Consider the following 20,116-nt stretch of genomic DNA (forward strand, 5'->3'; position numbering starts at 1 on the left):
AGCACAGCTAAGGAAAAGGGGGAAAAAAATGGCGGACTGCGTTGTTTGGCGACCCCCGTGAAATGGTCATTCGACCTCAAATGGGGTCCCGACCCACAGGTTGAGAACCACTGATCTAACCCATCCAGTGGGGCACAAGCTTTGAAAAGCTGGTAGCAAGGACTACCCTAATCTCCACCACCCTGCCCCACATCCCCACCCTCCTCAATCCCCACCCAGTGCTTTTTCCCCACTCCATTTCCACCTCTGGGGTCACCTGATTGGCTTTCTTAAAACACTGACCCAAAAGGAACCGAGGGTCCTGCGAACTTTGTAACTTCAGACGGATGCTAAGTGACTAGTCGTAAAACCGAGGACCACTTGCGTTGTTTGCCCCCCCCCCGACGACGTCTTTCCTCCTAACGTTTCAACAGAAACAGGAAACCCGATCAGATATCTTACATTTATTATTCCAGTGGTTCTAAATACATTGATTTGCACAACGATTATCGATTAGCGAAGAGGCTATCCGGTCTAGAAAGCCTCAATTTTTCTCAAATCTCCCCCCCCCCCCAAGATAATGACTTTGATCATCCTTCCGCCTTCTCGGCCGAGATCTTTCAAGAGAGCAATATGAAATTCCCGACGTCTCGCCCTTCCCCGCCAAACCAAACCCGCCCCCCTCCTCTTCCTCTTTTTTTCCCCCAAAATTTGCGTACGATTTCACCCAAGGAAGAGAAAAACCTGGCCATTTCTCATCCCCACCCCACCCCACTCCTCCAAAATCACTTGCCTCCACGATGTCCAATAAATATGGAGATGAGCTGTGTTTCGGGTGCGTTAAATGGAAGCGTTAAATTTTCTCAAAAGTTAACAACGGAGCTGAGTGGGTTTTCCGGCGTTATTAAAGTGGAAAGAAACCCTTTCCAAGGCTGGGGGGGGGGGGGAGAGGCGTGGGACCCTTTTCTCGCGATTGGAAAGGACACAGCCGCCGTTCTCAGCCACAAGCACATCTAACCACCATGGTTTTTTTTTTTAAAACACTAGTTAAAAGTTCATTTCGAGTCCCACAACAGACGTTTTTAAAATTTATTCTCGTTTTTTTTTTTGTTTTGTTAAGATCTGGCGCGGTGACGAATTCATTCTGATTGGTTTTTACAATTTATCCAGGAAGTTGTCGAGCGCGGGGATGCCCTCTTTCAGCCCTTTGCGTTTACGGGTCTCGGTCACCACTTGAGAGGGCCGGCTGGTGTTGTCGAAGGGATCCCCGGGCAGGATCTGCCAGTGATCGAACACGCACTGCGGGAACGCCTGGCCTCCGGTGTTGGATCTCAAGTCGGCCGTGAAACCTAAAAAAAAAAAAAAAAGGGCAGGAAGGCATCACGGGTGTGGCGCGAGAGCAAGGAAGAGGTTCCCATCTGAGAAAGGCCGAGGGATTTTTCTCAGGCCAAGTGCTCTCCCGTTGGGGGGTGTCCAATTCAAGTCCTCGAATGAGCAAGAACACTTGGACTTGTACACCGCGCTTCACAGGGCTTAACAGCCCTCTCCAAGCTGTTTACAGAGTCAGCCTCTTGCCCACCCCCCCCCAACAATCTGGGTCCTCGCTCTTCCGACCTCGGAAGGACGGAAGGCTGAGTCAACCCTGAGCCGGTCAGGATCGAACTGACGGCAGGGAGCAGGGAATCCACAAAGGGTCGAAGAGACGTTACGATTTAAATCTTTAAGTCTCGGGGTCCGTGGCCACAAAAGGTATTTAAAGGGGGTCCTAGCTGAAGAGCAGGAGGTGCTTCTGAGCCCAGAGGGGGAAAATTTATACTTACCAAAAGATTCATTCACAGGCAGGTAGGCCTTCACCACAAACATGGGGGTTCCAGCAACCTGGGACTCCTCAAAGACGTGGCCTCGTTTCCTGTTCAGCACGCCGTAAATGCCGCCCACTACTTGCTCAGGGCACTGGAAGAAAGCAAGCAGCCACTCTGGTGAGACGGGGAGAAACCTCTGGGCCGTCCCCAGCTCACCCAGCCTCCTCCCTCCACACCTACCTGGATCTCCACCAGGTAGATTGGCTCCATCAGGCGGGGCTGAGCCGTCAGCATGCAGGCGTAGAGGCATCGCCGGGCTGTGGGGATGATCTGGCCGCCGCCGCGGTGAATGGCGTCGGCGTGCAGGGTGACGTCGTGCACATCAAAGCGGACGCCCCGCAGGTTCTCCTCGCAGAGGGCCCCCTGGAGAGAGCGGAAGAGGTGTGTCGGCACTCACAATCCACACGGCAAGGTGCTTAGGCATTTGCAGTGAAGGAAAGGGGGAGTGCGGTGGCTCAAACAAGCCCGCGTTCGAGACCCAAGGGCTGCCACGGGACGGGGTGAGCACCCGTCCTTCGCTCCAGCTCCTGCACAACAACCGTATTTAATATAAGACTGGGTCTTATATTAATTTTTGCCCCAAAAGACCCATTAGGGCTTATTTTTGGAGAAATACAGCACCAAATGTGTCCGTCTGGCTGACGATCTTAACTGGGGCTGATTTTTGGGATAGGACAGTGGGGGCGAACCTATGGCACGGGTGCCAGAGGCGGCACTCAGAGCCCTCTCTGTGGGCACGTGCGCCGTCGCCCCAGTCCTAGGCCTTCAGCTGGGTTTTATAAAACCTTTTCGTTTGAGGCCTCCGCCGCCGTGTGCAAAAAAAAAGGTTCAATCAGTCAATTTCAACTTCTCGCGGGAACAAAAAAGATCTTGCAAAGTTGGAATTGATTGAACTTTTTAGTCCCACCCAGTCTGCTCTTACCACCGCAACCATGCCCACCCAATGGGCCACACCCACCCAATGGGCCACGCCCACCCGGCACCCGATGATGCATAAGTGGGTTTTGGGTTGCAGTTTGGGCACTCGGTCTCTAAAAGGTTCGCCATCACTGGGATAGGGCTTTATATGACAAGCATCCTGAAAAATCATGTTGGGGTTTTATTTTCGAGGAAATGGGGTCGCCGTTCAAAAGCAGGCAACCGCAACTTCATGGGTACCACTTTGGTGGGCAACAGTGATGTCACACCTGATCCTTTTCACCTGGAAGCGCCCCGGCGCTTCCGACACGAGAGCAGCGGTAAAGGGAAAAACAACAACAGGGTTTTAGGAACAGAATCTCAAAAGCTGGATGGGTTTATCTTAAGTCTTCCACAAGTCCATGTAAACAGGGCCTCCCTCTCCTTTTTTTAAAGGTGCCTAAATTATGGCAGGGGGTCCAGGGTATTTGGGGAGCTATCTCACCCCAATGGGCATAGCCCTCCCCGCTCACTCCCCGTTAGGGAATTCCAACTGGCAGGTCAAGTAGTTTTTCTCCCGTTGCACTCAACCTGTGGAACAGTCTGCCACAGGAGGCGAAAATCCCTGTCTTTTTGGAGGGACATTAAAACCTGGCTTGGCGAGTTGGCTCTGGATTTTCTCTTCTCCTCTGCTATATCCAGGCCGCCACGTCGGCTGTCCCAGGACTTTTTGCCTTTTGTTATAGGGAATTGTTAAATCTGGGGTGTTACATAGCAGGCCTGTTTGAATTTTAAATTTAGAATTTAGCTTCTTCAGCTGCCCGCCCTTTGTCTACTTTTCATTATCGGCCACAGAGTCAGCCAGATGTTCAAAGGGGATTTGGGATTATTGAGTCCTTCTCAAGGACCTAGGCTGGGCAGATGTGGTGGTTTGATAGTATTTAAAGCTCTCATCTCAGGGTGTCAGCTATTCCAAGTCAAGCTGTCGTTTGCAATTGACTTGATGGGGAATTTGTCCATGCCGGTGAGTGTTCAAGGGATGGTCCAGTTGTTTTGAGATTGCAGCCAAGGCACCTATCACTATTAGGACTACTTTTGCTTTCTTCGGCCAGTCGTTCTATTTCTATTTGCAGGTCTAGGAATAGGAATAGGAGTAAGACTAGAAAAGGGGCGGGCAACCTGGGCTCTTTTATGACTCGTGGACTTCAACTCCCAGAATTCCTGAGCCAGCCATGCTGAGGGGAAAGGGAGGTTTCCAAGCTGAGCCATGCTGGCTCAGGAATTCTGGGAGTTGAAGTTCACAAGTCATGAGGGGGCCATAGTTTCCCTATGCTGGCTCAGGAATTCTGGGAGTTGAAGTCCAGCAGTCATAAAAAAGCCAAGTTTGAAGGCCCCTGGTTTAAATATTTAACTATTTTTTCCTCACAGTCACGTGATCAAAATTCAGGCATTTGGGCAGGGTAGGCCACCTCGGCTCGTTTATGACTGGTGGACTTCAACTCCCAGAATTTCTGAGCCAGCCATGCTGAGGGGAAAGGGAGAGGTTTCCAAGCTGAGCCAGGCTGGCTGAGGGATTCTGGGAGTTGAAGTCCACCAGTCATAAAAGAGCCAAGGTTGCCTACCCCTGCTCTAGAAGTTTCTACTGGACCAGGGGTAGGCAACCTTGGCCCTTTTATGACTCCCAGAATTCAAGAGCCAGCCTACCCCTGCTATAGACTAGACTAGACCAGACTAAACAAAGTTGGAAGGGACCTTGGAGGTCTTCTAGTCCAACCCCCTGCTCAGGCAGAAAACCCAATACCATTTCAGACAAATGGTTGACCAATGAAATGTATAGCTGCACGCTGCCATGCTCTGTTACTATTTTTTGAACGAGCTGCAGGAGATTTGGTCGATGCGATAAGACTTATACTCTCTGTAAGTGGGGCAAAAGGCCTTCCTCGAATTGTGACTGTGGGGCCGAAAAACAAACTATCCAACACATAGTGTCAGAGTGCCAAAACGGAGCCTCTAATGGAGACTTGGCCGATGTCCTGGCTGTGGGAAAGGGCGCAAAACCTATCTGTAATCTAGACATTTGCTTACAATATTTTAATTTCGTATTTTGCATTTGAATCTCGGGTGTCTTTACTGAGAGGTGATGTGAATGTGCCACACGGTGAGTAATAAATGTCGAAGGAGCAACCTGACTCCGTGTCACACGGGCCTCACTTGGAACGTCTTAAGTAGGAAACGGTCCTTAACGTCGTTTGTGGAGAAAGGTGTACTTTGCTAGAAGTCAAGTGAATTACGGCATTTGACTTTTTAGCAAACTACACCTTTCTCCATAAATGGGACCCTGTGGAGGTCGAGGGGTCTGTGGTTTTAGAGGAATGTGGGGAAGGGGAGGCTGAGGCAGGCCAGGACCCTTCAGGAGTGGGACAGGAGGAACAGGAGAGGCAGAGTTCAGGCGATGAGTAAGGCCCACCCCCACCTGATCCTAGAGCACGGAGCGTGGAGAGGAGGGAACAATGCGGGCAGGGTTAACTACTCGGGCAGGGTTAACTACTCGGGGGGACAGCGTCCCGCCCCTCTACACAAGGAATACCTGGAGACTGAGATTTAAGGAGACACTGTGGAGAGAAGCATCTGTCGGGAGCAAACACTGATTCCTTGGAGTTTTGTGTGTGTTGTTGCTAATCTCTTGTTCTGCTTGGAAACCCGGAAACTCTTGACCCTTGGACTGGCTGACAACGTTGCTTGGATGTTCAAAGATCTCGGACTGTATGTTGGCTTCCCTTCTGAAACTGCTCAGGCCAGCCTGGATTCACACAGGCTCCTTAGGTTTATGATGTATGTGTCATTCCTTGTTATCTCCGTGGCCTTGAGCAAATTCCTCTCCTAAATCAGACTATGTGTGAAACTACTTGGCTGGCCAGAAACGTGGGAGGATTTGGGGAAAATTTGGAGCAATGAAAGGGCGGTTTGAATTGCCAGCTGACTGCACGGCCTCTGTGCTGTGCCCTGGGTCATCACACTTACCTCCTTTGTGGCCCACTGGAAGCCGGCCACCACGCTGTCCTTGATCTCGTTGAGGTACTGCACCCCCTTGGTGATATCAGTCAGGATGTTGGGGCCAGTCCCATCGGGGCCGAAGCACCAGATCTTACGGGCTTCAGCCACGTCCCACTCATACTTCTCGGCCAGGTACCGGGCCCGCTGCTTCAGCTCCTGGCGGGACGAGACATCTCCCTTGTCGATGTCTTCGGCCAGGCCATCCGGGAACGGGCGGGCTTTCATGTACAGACGGTTGTGTTTGTTGGGCGACTTGGAAAGGCACAAGGTCCCCGACTCCTCGCTAACAGTCTCCCGGTAAGAGACGACGGGATCGGATTTCTGCCAAGAAGAATCAAAGGGTGAGGGAATGGACATTTTGGAACGAGTATCTCATTCGCAACACTCAGCAAGTTATGGCAAAGAGGTTCAGGGTTTTTTTCTCTGCCACTATTTCTCTCTGTCCTGCTACGTCCAACAGGAGAGATGCACTCTTAGTCACTTCAACTGAAGAGCGTCATCTTATAGGGCAGGGCTCTTCCAACTTGGCCCTTTGATGACTTGTGGACTTCAACTCTCAGAATTCCTCAGCCGAATTCTGGGAGTTGAAGTCCACAAGTCATCAAAGGGCCAAGTTGGAAGAGCCCTGTTCTAGGACTTGGGAAATGTGTCTTTTGTTCCAGCACCAGCCCTCTGGAACACCACAAGCCTAAGATCAACCCTGCTGGGATTTTGTCAAGTGCTAAAGACCTGGATATGACAGATTTCTGGGGTTTTGTTTTTTTTTAAAAAAAAAAACCACCTTTGCTAATATTAATAAAAAAAAAAACTCAGAATGGCAATCGCAAGATAGGCAGCTGTATAAACCAACAGCATAAGAGGCCCGAACAAGATCCACATACTGTTCAAGAGAGACAATAAAAAGGAAACAAGTAGGCCCCAAAACACCTTCTCGCCAGCAATCAGCCCCCAGAGGAGCGGAGATTAACACCGAGATTAAGATTAGACCAACAATCAGGATCCAAACATTACCCCAATCAAGGAACTGCAAAACCAACAGCCAACAGCCTAATCGCGGGACCCCTGAAGAACACACCCACCTACTCTGACAGGGCAAAAGCCATGTGAAGATAAATTGTATAACAGACCTCACGGCCTTCTAGCACTGATGATCTTCCCTAGTTGGGTCATGAAATGTTTGCAAGAAAACCCCCCAAGCTCAGACAGCACCATGGACTCCACAGTTCAATCCTGAGCTATAAATATTAGATAGATATAGAGATAGAAAGATATGGATGGATATGGATGTAGAGATAGATAGATAGATAGACAGACAAATATAGATATGGATGGATGGATAGATGGATAAATATAGATATGGTAAGGATATAGACAGACAGATAGATAGATATAGATGGACAAATATAGATATGGATGGATGATGGATAAATATAGATATGGTATGGATATAGACAGACAGACAGATAGATATAGATGGACAAATATAGATATGGATGTAGATATGGATGTAAATAGATAGATAGATAGATAGATAGATAGATAGATAGATAGATAGATAGATATGGATGGATGAAGATAGATATGGATGGATGGATGGATAGATAGATGGGTGGACAAATATAGATATGGTATGGATGGAGAGAGAGAGAGAGAGAGAGATGGATGGACAAATATAGATATGGATGGATAAATATATACATGGATGGATGGATGGATATAGATATGGATGGACAAATATAGATATGTATGGATAAAGATAGATATAGATAGATAAGAGGTAGATAATAGAGATGGGTGGATGGATAGACAGATAACCTTTGTTGTCATTTTTTACTGTGGGTATGCTGGCACACATTAAAAATGAAATTCTGTTGCCTGCTCTCAAAAGTGCACACATACACAGCACGCATATACACATGCTATATACCACCTATGTATACACCTACACCCTTACATACAAATACATATAAATCTTAATCGCTGCCCATCTCGAACACATAGTGGGAAGAGGAAGCTTGAGAGTTCACCAGGTGGATGCTCTGTGGGACGAAATTCTGACGGAATCTGGACGTTCCTGCTTCAGATACCACGAAGCCCCCCACTCCCCCTCCCCAAAAGAAGGTAACTAGGAAAACAGGTTGTGAAGAGGCCGTGTAGCGTCCCAGACAACATTCTCATCCTCTATCGGTATCAAGAGAGACCGGATGCAAATAGCTACCTTGATAGGAATGCAGGCATGATCCTCCTCCAGGTCCTTCAGACAGATCTCCAAATGCAGTTCCCCGGCTCCGGCTATGATGTGCTCTCCAGATTCCTCAATGATACACTAACAAACAAAGGGGGGCAGAAAATGGAGAGGCCTGTCAATCCGCTTCCTAACACAAGCCCCCCCCCCTCCACTTCCTTGTCACCAGACTAGGCCAGGAAGAGGGACCGGCCTGTTGGGCTCGCCTGCCAGCCTTCTGGCGTTCGGAGGCAGCCTCGGCTTTTTTCATCCCCTTCAGAATGAAGGGTGGGGTCCTTGCCACTCTTCAACGAGCGCCTATCCGCTTAGTGACCGTTTGAAGTGACAACGGCACTGAACAAGAAGGGACTGAGGACAGCCGTTCTGGTTAACCGGCGCAGCGTCCCCTGGTCGTGTGGTCAGAATTCAGCTGCTAGGCAAACCGGCATCTATTTTACAACAGTTGTGGCATGCTGGGGTCAGTCTCGCCAGCCAGCTGCCGACAAGCAAAGCCAATGGGGGAAGCCGGATCCGCTTAGTGACCGCACGATTGACTGAACGACTGCAGCGATTCACGCTAACTGGGGCAAAAAGGGGGCAAAACGCGGCCGGCCTCACTTTCTTGAAGGGCCTTGCTTTAGAGCTGACTGTTTGCTTCTGCTTAGCGACACAAATTGTGGCCGTTAAGTCGAGGGCTCGTTGAGCAAAGCCCCTGGGTTCAAAAGATGCAAAAGATAATATAAATAAAGTTGGAAGGGATCTTGGCGGTCACCTAGTCCAACCCCCTGCTCAGGCAGGAAACCCTAGATCAGCGGTAGGCAACCTTGGCTCTTTTATGACTCGTGGACTTCAACTCCCAGAATTCCTGAGCCAGCCATGCTGAGGAGAAAGGGAGAGGTTTCCAAGCTGAAGCCAGGCTGGCTCAGGAATTCTGGGAGTTAAAGTTCTCAAGTCATGACTGGGCCATAGTTCCCCCATGCTGACTGAGGAATTCTGGGAGTTGAAGTCCACGAGTCATAAAAGAGCCAAGGTTGCCCATCCCTGGTCGGTCAGTCGGTCTGTCTGTCATCTAGGGCAGAGGTAGGCAACCTTGGCTCTTTTATGACTGGTGGACTTCAACTCCCAGAATCCCTCAGCCAGCCTGGCTTCAGCTTGGAAACCTCTCCCTTTCTCCTCAGCATGGCTGGCTCAGAAATTCTGGGAGTTGAAGTCCACCAGTCATAAAAGAGCGCCTACCCGTTCTAAGACTCGATAGGTAGACAAAATGCCAAATCTAGTCTGAACATCTGGCTGACTATGCGATGATCCTCCATAATAATAATAATAGTAAAGTTGGAAGGGACCTTGGAGGTCATCTAGTCCAATCCCTTGCTCAGGAAGGAAACCCTATATCATTTCGGACAAATGGCTGTCCAGTCTCATCTTAGAAACTTCCAATGTTGGAGCATTCACAGCTTCTGGAGGCAAGGAGTTCCACTGGTTAATTGCTCTATCAGGAAGTTTCTCCTTAGTTCTAGGTTGCTTCTCTCCTCGGTTAGTTTCCATCCGTTGCTTCTTGTCCTGCCTTCCGGCACTTTGGAAAACACCTTGACTGCCTCTTCTTTGGGGCAGCCCCTGAGATACTGGAACACTGCTTTTTTACATTGTGGTGACCAAAACTGGATGCAGTATTCCAAGTGTGGCCTTACCAAGGCCTTGTAAAGTCCTGCCTTCCGGTGCTTTGGAAAAAAGCTTGATTCCCTCTTCTTTGGGGCAGCCTGAGATACTGGAAGGCTGCTATCCTGTCCCCCCTTGTCCTTCTCCCCAATTCCAGCAACCGTTCCTTATGTGTTTTAGCCTCCAGTCCCCTGATCCTCTTTGTTGCTCTTCTCTGCACTCTTTCTAGAGTCCCCACATCTCAACAGGCTAAGGAGAGGCTTGCCAACCCTTTCCCCGTCATCGACGCCTTCCCGCCACCTCACCTGCACCATGGGGTCCGACTTGGCCAACCTCTTCAAGCCCTCGACCAGTTTGGGCAGGTCGGCCGGGTTCTTGGCCTCCACGGCCACGCGCACGACGGGGCTGACGCTGAACTTCATGACGCGCATGTTGTGGGCGTGCTCAAAGGTGGTGATGGTGCCCGTCTTGACCAGGAACTGGTCGACGCCAACCAGGCCCACAATGTTACCGCAAGGCACGTCTTCAATGGGTTCCACGTAGCGGCCCATCATGAGAATGGTCCTGGGGGGAGGGAAAGGAGGAGGAGACAGGGTGACCGACAGCTCGGGTGCCGGAGAAAGGAGCCCCAAGGAATGGGGGTTCTCCTAGCACCCCTGACCACTGCTGGGGGGGGGAGCAAAGGATTGGCAGTTTCTGGCAGAAGAAGCCAGCGGTTAGGGAGGTTTCTGAAATTACAATTCTCTCCTACTTCTAAATACCGACCAATTCCGTGTTTACTATGTGAAATTTGGTTTTCTTCTCTTTTCCCCACAACCCTGTGAGGTGGGATGAGCCAAGAGTGATTGGTCCAAAATCTCCCAGGTAGGGAGGGAGGGACTAGAACTCACCATCTCTTGGTGATTGGCCCCAAAGCCATCAGCCAACTTTCATGCCTAGGGCAGAACTAGAAATCACTGTCTCCTGGTGATTGGCCCAGTCACGCAGCCAGCTTTCTTGGCTAAGGCAGGACTAGAACTCACCGTCTCCTAGTGACTGGCCCCAGAGTTACCCAACCAGCTTTCTTGGCTAAGGTAGGACTAGAACTCGCCGTCTCCTGGTGATTGGCCCAGTCACGCAGCCAGCTTTCTTGGCTAAGGCAGGACTAGAACTCGCCGTCTCCTGGTGATTGGCCCAGTCACCCAGTCAGCTTTCTTGGCTAAGGCAGGACTAGAACTCACTGTCTCCTGGCACACTGCCTTAGCCAGTAGGCCCCACCCCTAACCCCCAAGTATTCCGATTTCACAGAGAGACAAGGAAAGGAGCAATAAACGGCGTTTCCCCCTGTGCTGCCAGCCCCCTACCCCGTCCCCACGGCAAGGCTGACCTCTGGATGGGCTTCAGGTAGAGATCTTCTTTCTTTCCTGGTGTGTAGTTTGGCCCCATGATTCTGCACTTGAGGCCGGTGGAGACAACCCCGGAGAAGACCCGGCCGAAAGCGTAAAAGCGGCCCTTGTCAGAGGTGGGCACCATCTTGGAGATGTACATCATCAGGGGTCCTTTGGGGTCACAATTCTTAATGCCTGGAGAAGGGGGAAAGAACAGAATAACGAATGGCGTGGGATGGAACAGAAGAGAATATGGAATAAATATGGAATGGAATAGAATAAGAAATGAATAGAATAGAATAAGAAATGAATAAAATAAAATGGAATAGAATAGAAAATAACATGGAATGGAATAGAACAGAACAGAATATGGAATAGAATAGAATATGGAATGGAATATAGAATAGAATAAGAAATGAATAGAATAGAACAGAATATGGAATAGAACAGAATATGGAATGGAATAGAGAATAGAGAAGAGAATATGGAATGGAATATAGAATAGAATATGGAATGGTATAGAATAAGAAATGAATAAAATAGAATGGAATAGAATAGAAAATAATATGAAATGGAATAGAACAGAACAGAATATGGAATAGAATAGAATATGGAATGGAATAGAATAAGAAATTAATAGAATAGAAAATAATATGAAATGGAATAAAACAGAACAGAATATGGAATAGAATATGGAATGGAATATAGAATAGAATATGGAATGGAATAGAATAAGAAATGAATAGAATAGAATAAGAAATGGATGAAATAGAATGAAATAATATATAGAATAGAATATGGAATAGAACAGAACAGAATAAGGAATAGAATAGAGAATATGAAATAGAATAGAGAATATGGAATAGGGTAGAACATGGAATGGAACAGGAGTAGGAATAGAATAACGGAAAGGACCCCTGAGGCCTTCTAGTCCAACCCCCTGCTCACACATGAAACAAAGAAGACATTCGTGCTCCTGCGGAGACCTCCCTCTGGGGGAGAAAGGAGGGGAGGGATCAGGGGGAAGGACCACCTACCCATGGCAGCCTCATCATCGGGGGGCCCTTCATAGAGCAGCTCACAGCGGTACTTCTGAGCGGTGACGGGAGAAGGCAGGTGGATGGTGATCATTTGAAGCAAGGCTTCCCCTGCAGGGAGCCAGCGTCTCATCACAGCCTGGGGGAGGGGGGGGGAAGAAACGACAATGGAGCCAAAAATTGTGAGTCCTTTGTAGGAAAAAAATGTGAGGTTCAGGCCCCCCCCCCTTACAATCCTCCCACAAAACCAGACAGCCTTTATTGTGGTGGTTGTTTAGTTGCTAAGATGGGTCTGACTCCTTTCTCTCCTATGGACCACAGCACACCAGCCTCTCCCTCCCCCCCCCCGTTCTTCATTGCGTGAACGACACCATCCATCCATCCCATCTTCTGCTGTCCCTTCCTCCTTTGGCCTTCTGTCCTTCCCAACATCGAGGGGGGGGTCTCCTCCAAAGGACTCCTCTCTCCCTCTTCTCATTAGGTGGCCAAGGTGTTTTTGAGCTCCGGCTTCGGGACCTGTCCTTCCAAAGGAGGGTCAGGATTGACTCCGTTCGAGGATTGACGGATTGGATCTCCTTGCAGCCCAAGGCACTCTCAAGAGACTCTCCCCCCCCCCAATAAAGGCAGCCTTCAGAACAGCGGGTCTCCACCTGTGGGTCGGGACCCCATTTGAGGTCGAACGACCATTTCACGGGGGTCGCCAAACAAGGCTGTCCGCCATTTTTTCCCCTTTTCCTTAGCTGTGCTCCTCCCTTTTATTCTGTTGGCTTTTGAAAGCCAATAGAAGAGACTCTCTTGAATAGAGTCTAATTCTATTGGCTTTCCAAAGCCAATAGGAATTGTCCAGGCTGTCTCTGCCCTGCTGAGCCCGCCAAAAGTCCCGTTCTGCAAACGGTGCTGCACCGGTTGAGTAGTCCTCGACTTACGACCGGTTGAGTAGTCCCAGACTTACGACCGGTTGGGGGTCGCGGCATTAAAAAGGTTGAGAACCACTGCTTTAGAAGCTTCCAACTAGGCTGTGTCGACCCGTGAGTTTCAAATCAGGAGCCTGGGGGCGTCAAACTCAATTTCACTGAGGGCCACATCAGCATTGCGGTTGCCCTCAGGGGGCTGGGTGGGTGCGGCCTACTGGGTGGGCATGAATGGAGTGGGTGTGGCCTACTGGGTGGGCATGGCCAGCTCTACATCATTCGTGTCAAGGGTGCCTGTGGGGGCCTGGGCAGGAGTGGGACAGATCTGAGGGTCTCTGGCAGAAGGGGAGGGGGACTGGGGCAAGCGCCAAGGCATGGTCCATTTCGTCATTCCTCACAAAGGGTGACCCCTCTCCAGCATGCACCCAGAGGGCAGAGTCAACACACCAGGGGCTGGTTCCTCGCTGTTTCCGGACGGCCTCGTGGAGCTAAGACCGAATGCGTTTCAGCATAGAGGGCCACCACAAAATTGTACATTGGCTCCCGGCCAGCCTGGGCCAGGACCAAGTCAGCAAAGGGCTGTTCCCTCACTGTTTCCAGGATGGCTTCGGGGCCACATGAAACCACTTCGTGGGTCGCATCCGGCCCCTGGGCCTTAGGTTTGACATGTCTGCTCTAGCCCAACCATCTGTTCAAGCCAGAGACCCTATACCACTCGAGACAAATGGCTGTCCAGTCTCTTCTCAAAAACTTCCAGTGTTGAAACATTCACAACTTCTGGTGGCAGGTTGTTCCACTAGTTAATTGTTCTAACTGTCAGGAAGTTTCTCCTTAGTTCCAGTTGCCTCTCTCCTTGATGAGTTTCCATCCGTTGCTTCTTGTCCTGCCTTCAGGGGCTTTGGAGAATAGCTTGATTCCCTCTTCTTTGGGGCAGCCCCTGAGATACTGGAACATGGCTATCATATCACCCCTCGTCCTTGTTTTCTCTAGACTGGCTAGACCAGTGGTTCTCCACCTGTGGGTCGGGACCCCATTTGGGGTCGAACGACCATTTCACGGGGGTCGCCAAACCACACAGTCCGCCATTTTTCCCCCCTTTTCCTTAGCTGTGCTACTCCCTTTTATTCTATTGGCTTTTGAAAGCCAATAGAATAGACTCTTGAATAGAGAGAGAGTCTAATTCTATTGGCTTTCAAAAGCCAATAGGAATTGTCCAGGCTGTCTCTGCCCTGCTGAGCCCGCCAAAAGTCCCAGTCTGCAAACGGTGCTGCACCAGTTGAGCAGTCCTCGACTTACGACCGGTTGGGGGGGGGGGTCGCAGCATTAAAAAGGTTGAGAACCACTGGGCTAGACCTAATTCCTGCAACTGTTCTTCACTCAGTCTCCAGGCCCTTTAATCATCTTACTATTATTTGCCCTTCTCCCCACCCCCCACCCCCAAAAAAATCTCAACATCTTTTCTGCAATGTTGTGATCAAAACTGGACGCAGGTATTCCAGGCCTTCCTAAAGCAGTACTGCTAATACTTCACGTGATTTTGATTCTATGCCTCTGTTTATACAACCCAGGATGGTATCAGCTTTTCTGGCTGAAGCAGTGCGTGCCCAAGGCATGTCTTTTGGGGGGGGGGCTGTCAGGCTGGTGGTGGGTTGAGTGGCAGAGACCGGGGAGGAATTCTTTTCTGAAAGGGGGGGGACAAAGAGTGGCAATTTCCTCTCCCCCCCCCAACACACACACACACACACCTTGCCCTGTCCCTCTCATTAAATCACTCGGGGTTCCCTGTACATTTTCCTTTTTAAAAAAAACAACATGCCCATCTTGGACGGAACTTGTGGACTTGCGACAGGTTTGTCTTCAGACTCAATCAGTGTTTCTCAACCTTGACCATTTCAAGGTATGTCGACTTCAACTCCCAGAATTCCACAGCCAGCGATGCTGGCTGTGGAATTCTGGGAGTTGAAGTCCACATGCCTTAAAATGGTCAAGGTTGAGAAACACTGGACTAAATAAAGTTTGCTTCCTTTCACACCCTCTTTCCCTTCCCACCTGGGCGCCCGTTTCGCCTCACCTTCAGCAGAGGCTTGCCTTCCTTCCCTTTGTCCTCGCTGTCCAGCTTAATGTCCAGTTTCTCGATCAGCTTGGCTGTTTCCTCCTTCTTGAAGTTCATGATTGCATCGAATACCTTGGGAAAACCCAGGCGGGCAACATAAAGATGCAATCTCCAGCAAGGGACAGGGAGCAAACAAGCGAGGAAGTCCTGCTCCCTTCTAACTCAGCGGTCCCCCACCCCACCCCCGGGGTCCTTGACCCAGGACCGGCCCACAACCTGTTGGAAACCGGGCCGCACGAGAAGCAGGCGAGTGCACACTGTGTGCGTCCAATGAAGCCGGGCCGCAGAAACGCAAAAGGCTGGGGGGACCGCCGTTCTAACTCACCCAATGATCAAATGAGATGCTACCCTTCCGGGGGTCAAACCCACCACCCCGGGCCAGCTAACTCCAGTGGAGGCTACCCTGGCAGAGGTAATGGGAGATGTAGTCCGTCACAGCCAGAGGGCAACAGACACGGGAAGGCTCAGCTGGCTATATAGTCCTTGACTTATGGCTGTGAGCATAGGCTTGGCAAAGGGTTAAGTCATGGCGATAAAGGAGCAGGTGACCATGTGTGGCCAGGCCTAACTTTATGACTTCTGGGGTAGCCCTGAAGCGACTGCAATGTCATTAAACGCACCGATTTTCTTCAACAGGTGTGTTTTTCTGGCTGGGAAACAAAATGCCAGAAACTGACAAAAGACCCCCAAAAAAACCCTCCAGGATACTGCAAACGGCCTTAAATGTGAGCTGGTGGCCAGGAACCCAAAGGCCACGATATGACCACTGTGTGTGTGTGTGTGTGTGTGTGTACAGCTGCCACAACTATGGATCTGGGTCATAAAGAGCTCTGGGAAGGCCTTTTGTTAGCTTCAGACAGTCCCAAAGTGGCCAGTCGTTAAGCGAGGACTACCTAGAGACACACAAAAGGCAAGTCCTCTGGGATCTGTGAGAAAAATCTTGGGAGACAAGCAGTGCCCAAGTTGAATGAAATGAATTAAATTTTGCAGAGAAGCAGTGCCCCAGTTGAACGAAATAAATATAAATTTGGCAGAGGAGCAGTGCCCCAGCTGAACGAAATAAATATAAATTTTGCAGAGGAGCAGTGCCCCAGTTGAACGAAATAAATATAAATTTTGCAGAGGAGCAGTGCCCCAGTTGAACGAAATAAATATAAATTTTGCAGAGGAGCAGTGCCCCAGTTGAACTAAATAAATATAAATTTTGCAGAGGAGCAGTGCCCCAGTTGAACGAAATAAATATAAGTTTGGCAAAGGAGCAGTGCCCAAGTTGAACGAAATAAATATAAGTTTGGCAGAGGAGCAGTACCCAAGTTGAACGAAATAAATATAAATTTGGCAGAAGAGCAGTGCCTAAGTTGAAGGAAATAAATATAAATTTGGCAGAGGAGCAATGCCCAAGTTGAACGAAATAAATATAAATTTGGTAGAGGAGCAGTGCCCAAGTTGAACGAAATAAATATAAATTTTGCAGAGGAGCAGTGCCCCAGTTGAACGAAATAAAGATAAATTTGGCAGAGGAGCAGTGCCCCAGTTGAACAAAATAAAGATAAATTTGGCAGAGGAGCAGTGCCCCAGTCGAACGAAATAAATATAAAATTTTTAAAGAGATTAACTACAAGGATCCCCCATGGAGTCCAAAGGGCTCAGTTCAGCCCAGAGACATCCCCCCCCCAAGGAAATTTTCTAGACTCGTTCTGCTTTGTGTCAGAATCTAAAACATTTCTTCAAGCATAAGACGTCAGGTCAAAGTGAAGAACTTTTTTCGTCATCACGCACAGGCAGAGGAGAGACAGGCACCTTGAGCATCGTGGTGGGTATCGTTTGGGGCTGGCCAAGGAAACGACCGGGGGGGGGGGCTACCTTGAAGATGGGGTCTAGGATCAACTGGCAGAAAGTCCTCGGCAGTTTCTTTCCATCGGGGTTGGTGGCAGCTTTGCTAAACTTGCCAGTCGCCGGGTCAAAGTATCTGTGGGAAAGGAGAAAAAGGGACAGAAGGATCACGGTCTGTTGTCAAGACTTCCCCTAGGAAGAGTGCAAGAATCTGGGGGGGGGGGGGGGCAGAGTTAAAAGAGGACTTAGCCAGGAATCCCTATGTAGCCACAAGCGAGGGAAGCCCCAAACTCCCTTGAATGCTGTTGACCAGCGGTCTCCAAACTCCGCCGCTTTAAGACTTGTGGACTTCAACTCCCAGAAGTCCTCAGCCAAATTGAAGTCCACAAGTCTTAAAGTGGCCAAGTTTGAAGACCCCTGCTGTTGACCCTCATCCCATTCTTAACCAGGTGCCCATTTAAGTTGAGAAGAATCCTGTGCATAGGTTGTTTAGCAATTCAGGGGTCTTCCAACTTGGCCCTTTTATGACTGGTGGACTTCCAACTCCCAGAATTCCTCAGCCAACCCTGTTTGGTTTGAACAGGGGTCTTCCAACTTGGCCCTTTTATGACTGGTGGACTTCCAACTCCCAGAATTCCTCAGCCAGCCCTGTTTGGTTTGAACAGGGGCCTTCCAACTTGGCCCTTTTATGACTGGTGGACTTCAACTCCCAGAATTCCTCAGCCAGGCACGCTGGCTGAGGAATTCTGGGAATTGAAGTCCACCAGTCATAAAAGGGCCAAGTTGGAAGACCCCTGGTTTAATTGAATGTCATCGATTGGTTTTGCCCCTCTTTAGTTAAGCTCAATTTCTCAGTAACAATAAATTATACATCCTGCTTTCCCGACCCTGTGGACTTCAACTCCCAGAATTCCCTAGCCAGCCTTGCTGGCTGGGGAATTCTGGGAGTTGAAGTCCACACGTCTTCAAAGTGGCAAAACCTTGACCTACAGCATTGACCCCCAGCCTTTTGGGCACCAGGGACCAGCTTCATGAAGAAGAATTTTCCACAGACCGGAGACGGTGTGTGGTTTTGCATGCTGCCTGCATCCTGCAGATGGGGCTTTGCTTGTGCAGTTTGGTTGCTGACATGCCGCAGACCAGTGCCGGTCCACAGACCCGGGGTGGGGACCCCTGAACTAGAGAATAATCCAGTCCTTTAATGATACATTTTCACTTGAGGCATCTTTACAGTTATAAAAGGATACCCTTTCTCCAGGTCCTCAATGGGCCAAGAGTCAAATGTGTGCTCTATTCTCCTGCACGAACAGAGCCGGTCAACAATTAAGTCTTCTGGCCATGTGATGTGGCGATCCTGACTTGGCACAATCCTACAATGCTACGCACCTGTCGCCCCAGAGCTTCTTCATCATGTCATCCACCTTTTTGGCACGTTCGTTGGAGTTCAGCTGCCCTTCGCCTTTGGCTGCGAACTTGGCCACGTACATCTCAGCAAACTGCTTCAGCGTGAAGGCCCAGCCATGCAGGCCGGAGCCAAACCCGACTGTGCCGAGGACTGGATCGATCTAGAAGGAGGACAGACAAGAGAATTTAGTCCACCTGAGACTCTGTGGTGTGTGCCCTAGAAGGTCCCGATTTAACGAGCCCTCGGTGCTCTCTTGAGCTCCGTTGTTTTCAACTCCCAGGATTCTAAATTCCCATTTTAAGACTGGTGGGCTTCAAATCCGCAAGACTTTTGAGACGTTTCATCACCCAATTAGGTAACGTCATCAGCGCTCGAAGGGAATGTGGGGTTTGCAGGAAGAGGGGGACGACAACGGTAGGCTCCTGGATGCTCTGTGGAAATTGTGGAAAGAAAAGTCTTCATCCTGGTTCATCCAAGCCGGGGATGAACAAGCAACATGGCGACCGGCTTAGAAAGAAGGTTGCAGTTTATCGAAGAGCCAGACAGATGGTTCTTGCAGGAAAGACCAGAGAAAAGAGCTGAGCACATGGATAGTAGTAGTAAAGTTGGAAGGGACCTTGGAGGTCATCAAGTCCAACCCCCTGCTCACTCAGGAAACCCTATACCATATCGGACAAATGGCTGTCCAGTCTCTTCTTAAAAACTTCCAGTGTTGGAGCATTCACAGCTTCTAGAGGCAGGTTGTTCCACTGGTTAATTGTTCTCACTGTCAGGATGTTTCTCCTTAGTTCTAGGTTGCTTCTCTCTTTGTTTCCACCCGTTGCTTCTTGTCCTGCCTTCAGGTGCTTTGGAGAATAGCTTGACTCCCTCTTCTTTGGGGCAGCCCCTGAGATATTGGAACACTGCTATCCTGTCCCCCCTCGTCCTTCTTTTTGTTTAACTAGACATCCCCAATTCCAGCAACCGTTCCTTATGTTTTAATCTCCAGTCCCCTGATCATCTTTGTTGCTCTTCTCTACACTCTTTCCAGAGTCTCAACATCTTTTTTACATCGTGGTGACCAAAACTGGATGCAGGATTCCAAGTGTGGCCTTACCAAGGCCTTGTAAAGTGGTATTAACACTTGACGTGATCTTGATTCTATCCCTCTGTTAATGCAGCCCAGCACTGTGTTGGCCTTTTTATACCCCTCCTCGAGCCTTTTGTTTAAAGTAGTTTCCTGTTTCAGGCTTTGTATTTCCTGTGTCGCGTATTCTGACCTGAGTGTGTGCCTCTCTGGCACTCCTGTTGTTGGTGGGTTAATCCCATCATATATCCTGCTTCCCTGGTGCTAGGGCTAATGACTCCTAGAGTTTGGGTGGGGCATGCAGATTTTAGGTGTCTTCTTGTCTTCTCTTAGCTCCAACTTTGCTGATAGTTTATATTTGCATTTGTATAGAGCTGGCTTCTGCTTGGGACAGAGACATGGGGGCAGGGTTGGTTTCTGCTTTTAAAATCCTTTTGAGGAAATATATTTTTCTGCCCTTTTAATATTTCCTTCTCCTTGGCTTATTTGAAGGATCATTCACAAGAGAGATATATTTTGGTTTGGAGAAGATGGATAGACTATATTCAGAATAAATATGGGACTAAAAAGTTCCATTTATTTTATAAATAAATTTTAGAATTATTAGTTATTATTATTATTAATAATAGTTTATTATAGTGAATTTTTTATTATATTGTATTGTTTATGAATTAGGATTTTAATTTGTTTATATGATTAAGTTTATTTGCAA

General features: G+C 49.1%; 1 protein-coding gene across 1 annotated transcript in view; it reads right to left on the reverse strand.

Annotated features, from left to right (window-relative positions):
* Positions 1-1,054: 1,054 nt before the first annotated feature.
* The window catches only part of EEF2 (eukaryotic translation elongation factor 2), a 30,672-nt gene continuing 11,610 nt past the window's right edge, over positions 1,055-20,116 (reverse strand). Inside the window, exons 5-15 of the mRNA XM_039337192.1 lie at positions 18,320-18,498; positions 16,964-17,069; positions 15,059-15,172; positions 12,077-12,215; positions 11,039-11,234; positions 9,978-10,236; positions 8,011-8,118; positions 5,760-6,113; positions 2,022-2,204; positions 1,800-1,932; positions 1,055-1,328 (exon numbers count right to left, since the gene is read on the reverse strand). Coding sequence (XP_039193126.1) covers positions 1,135-1,328; positions 1,800-1,932; positions 2,022-2,204; positions 5,760-6,113; positions 8,011-8,118; positions 9,978-10,236; positions 11,039-11,234; positions 12,077-12,215; positions 15,059-15,172; positions 16,964-17,069; positions 18,320-18,498 — 1,965 coding nt within the window. The 3' untranslated portion in view covers positions 1,055-1,134. The remainder of the gene's footprint in view (positions 1,329-1,799; positions 1,933-2,021; positions 2,205-5,759; positions 6,114-8,010; positions 8,119-9,977; positions 10,237-11,038; positions 11,235-12,076; positions 12,216-15,058; positions 15,173-16,963; positions 17,070-18,319; positions 18,499-20,116) is intronic.

This window comes from Crotalus tigris, unplaced genomic scaffold (assembly GCF_016545835.1).
Source record: "Crotalus tigris isolate CLP2741 ecotype Arizona unplaced genomic scaffold, ASM1654583v1 scf7180000017668.6805642782:7212621, whole genome shotgun sequence".
Taxonomy (NCBI): Eukaryota; Metazoa; Chordata; class Lepidosauria; order Squamata; family Viperidae; genus Crotalus; species Crotalus tigris.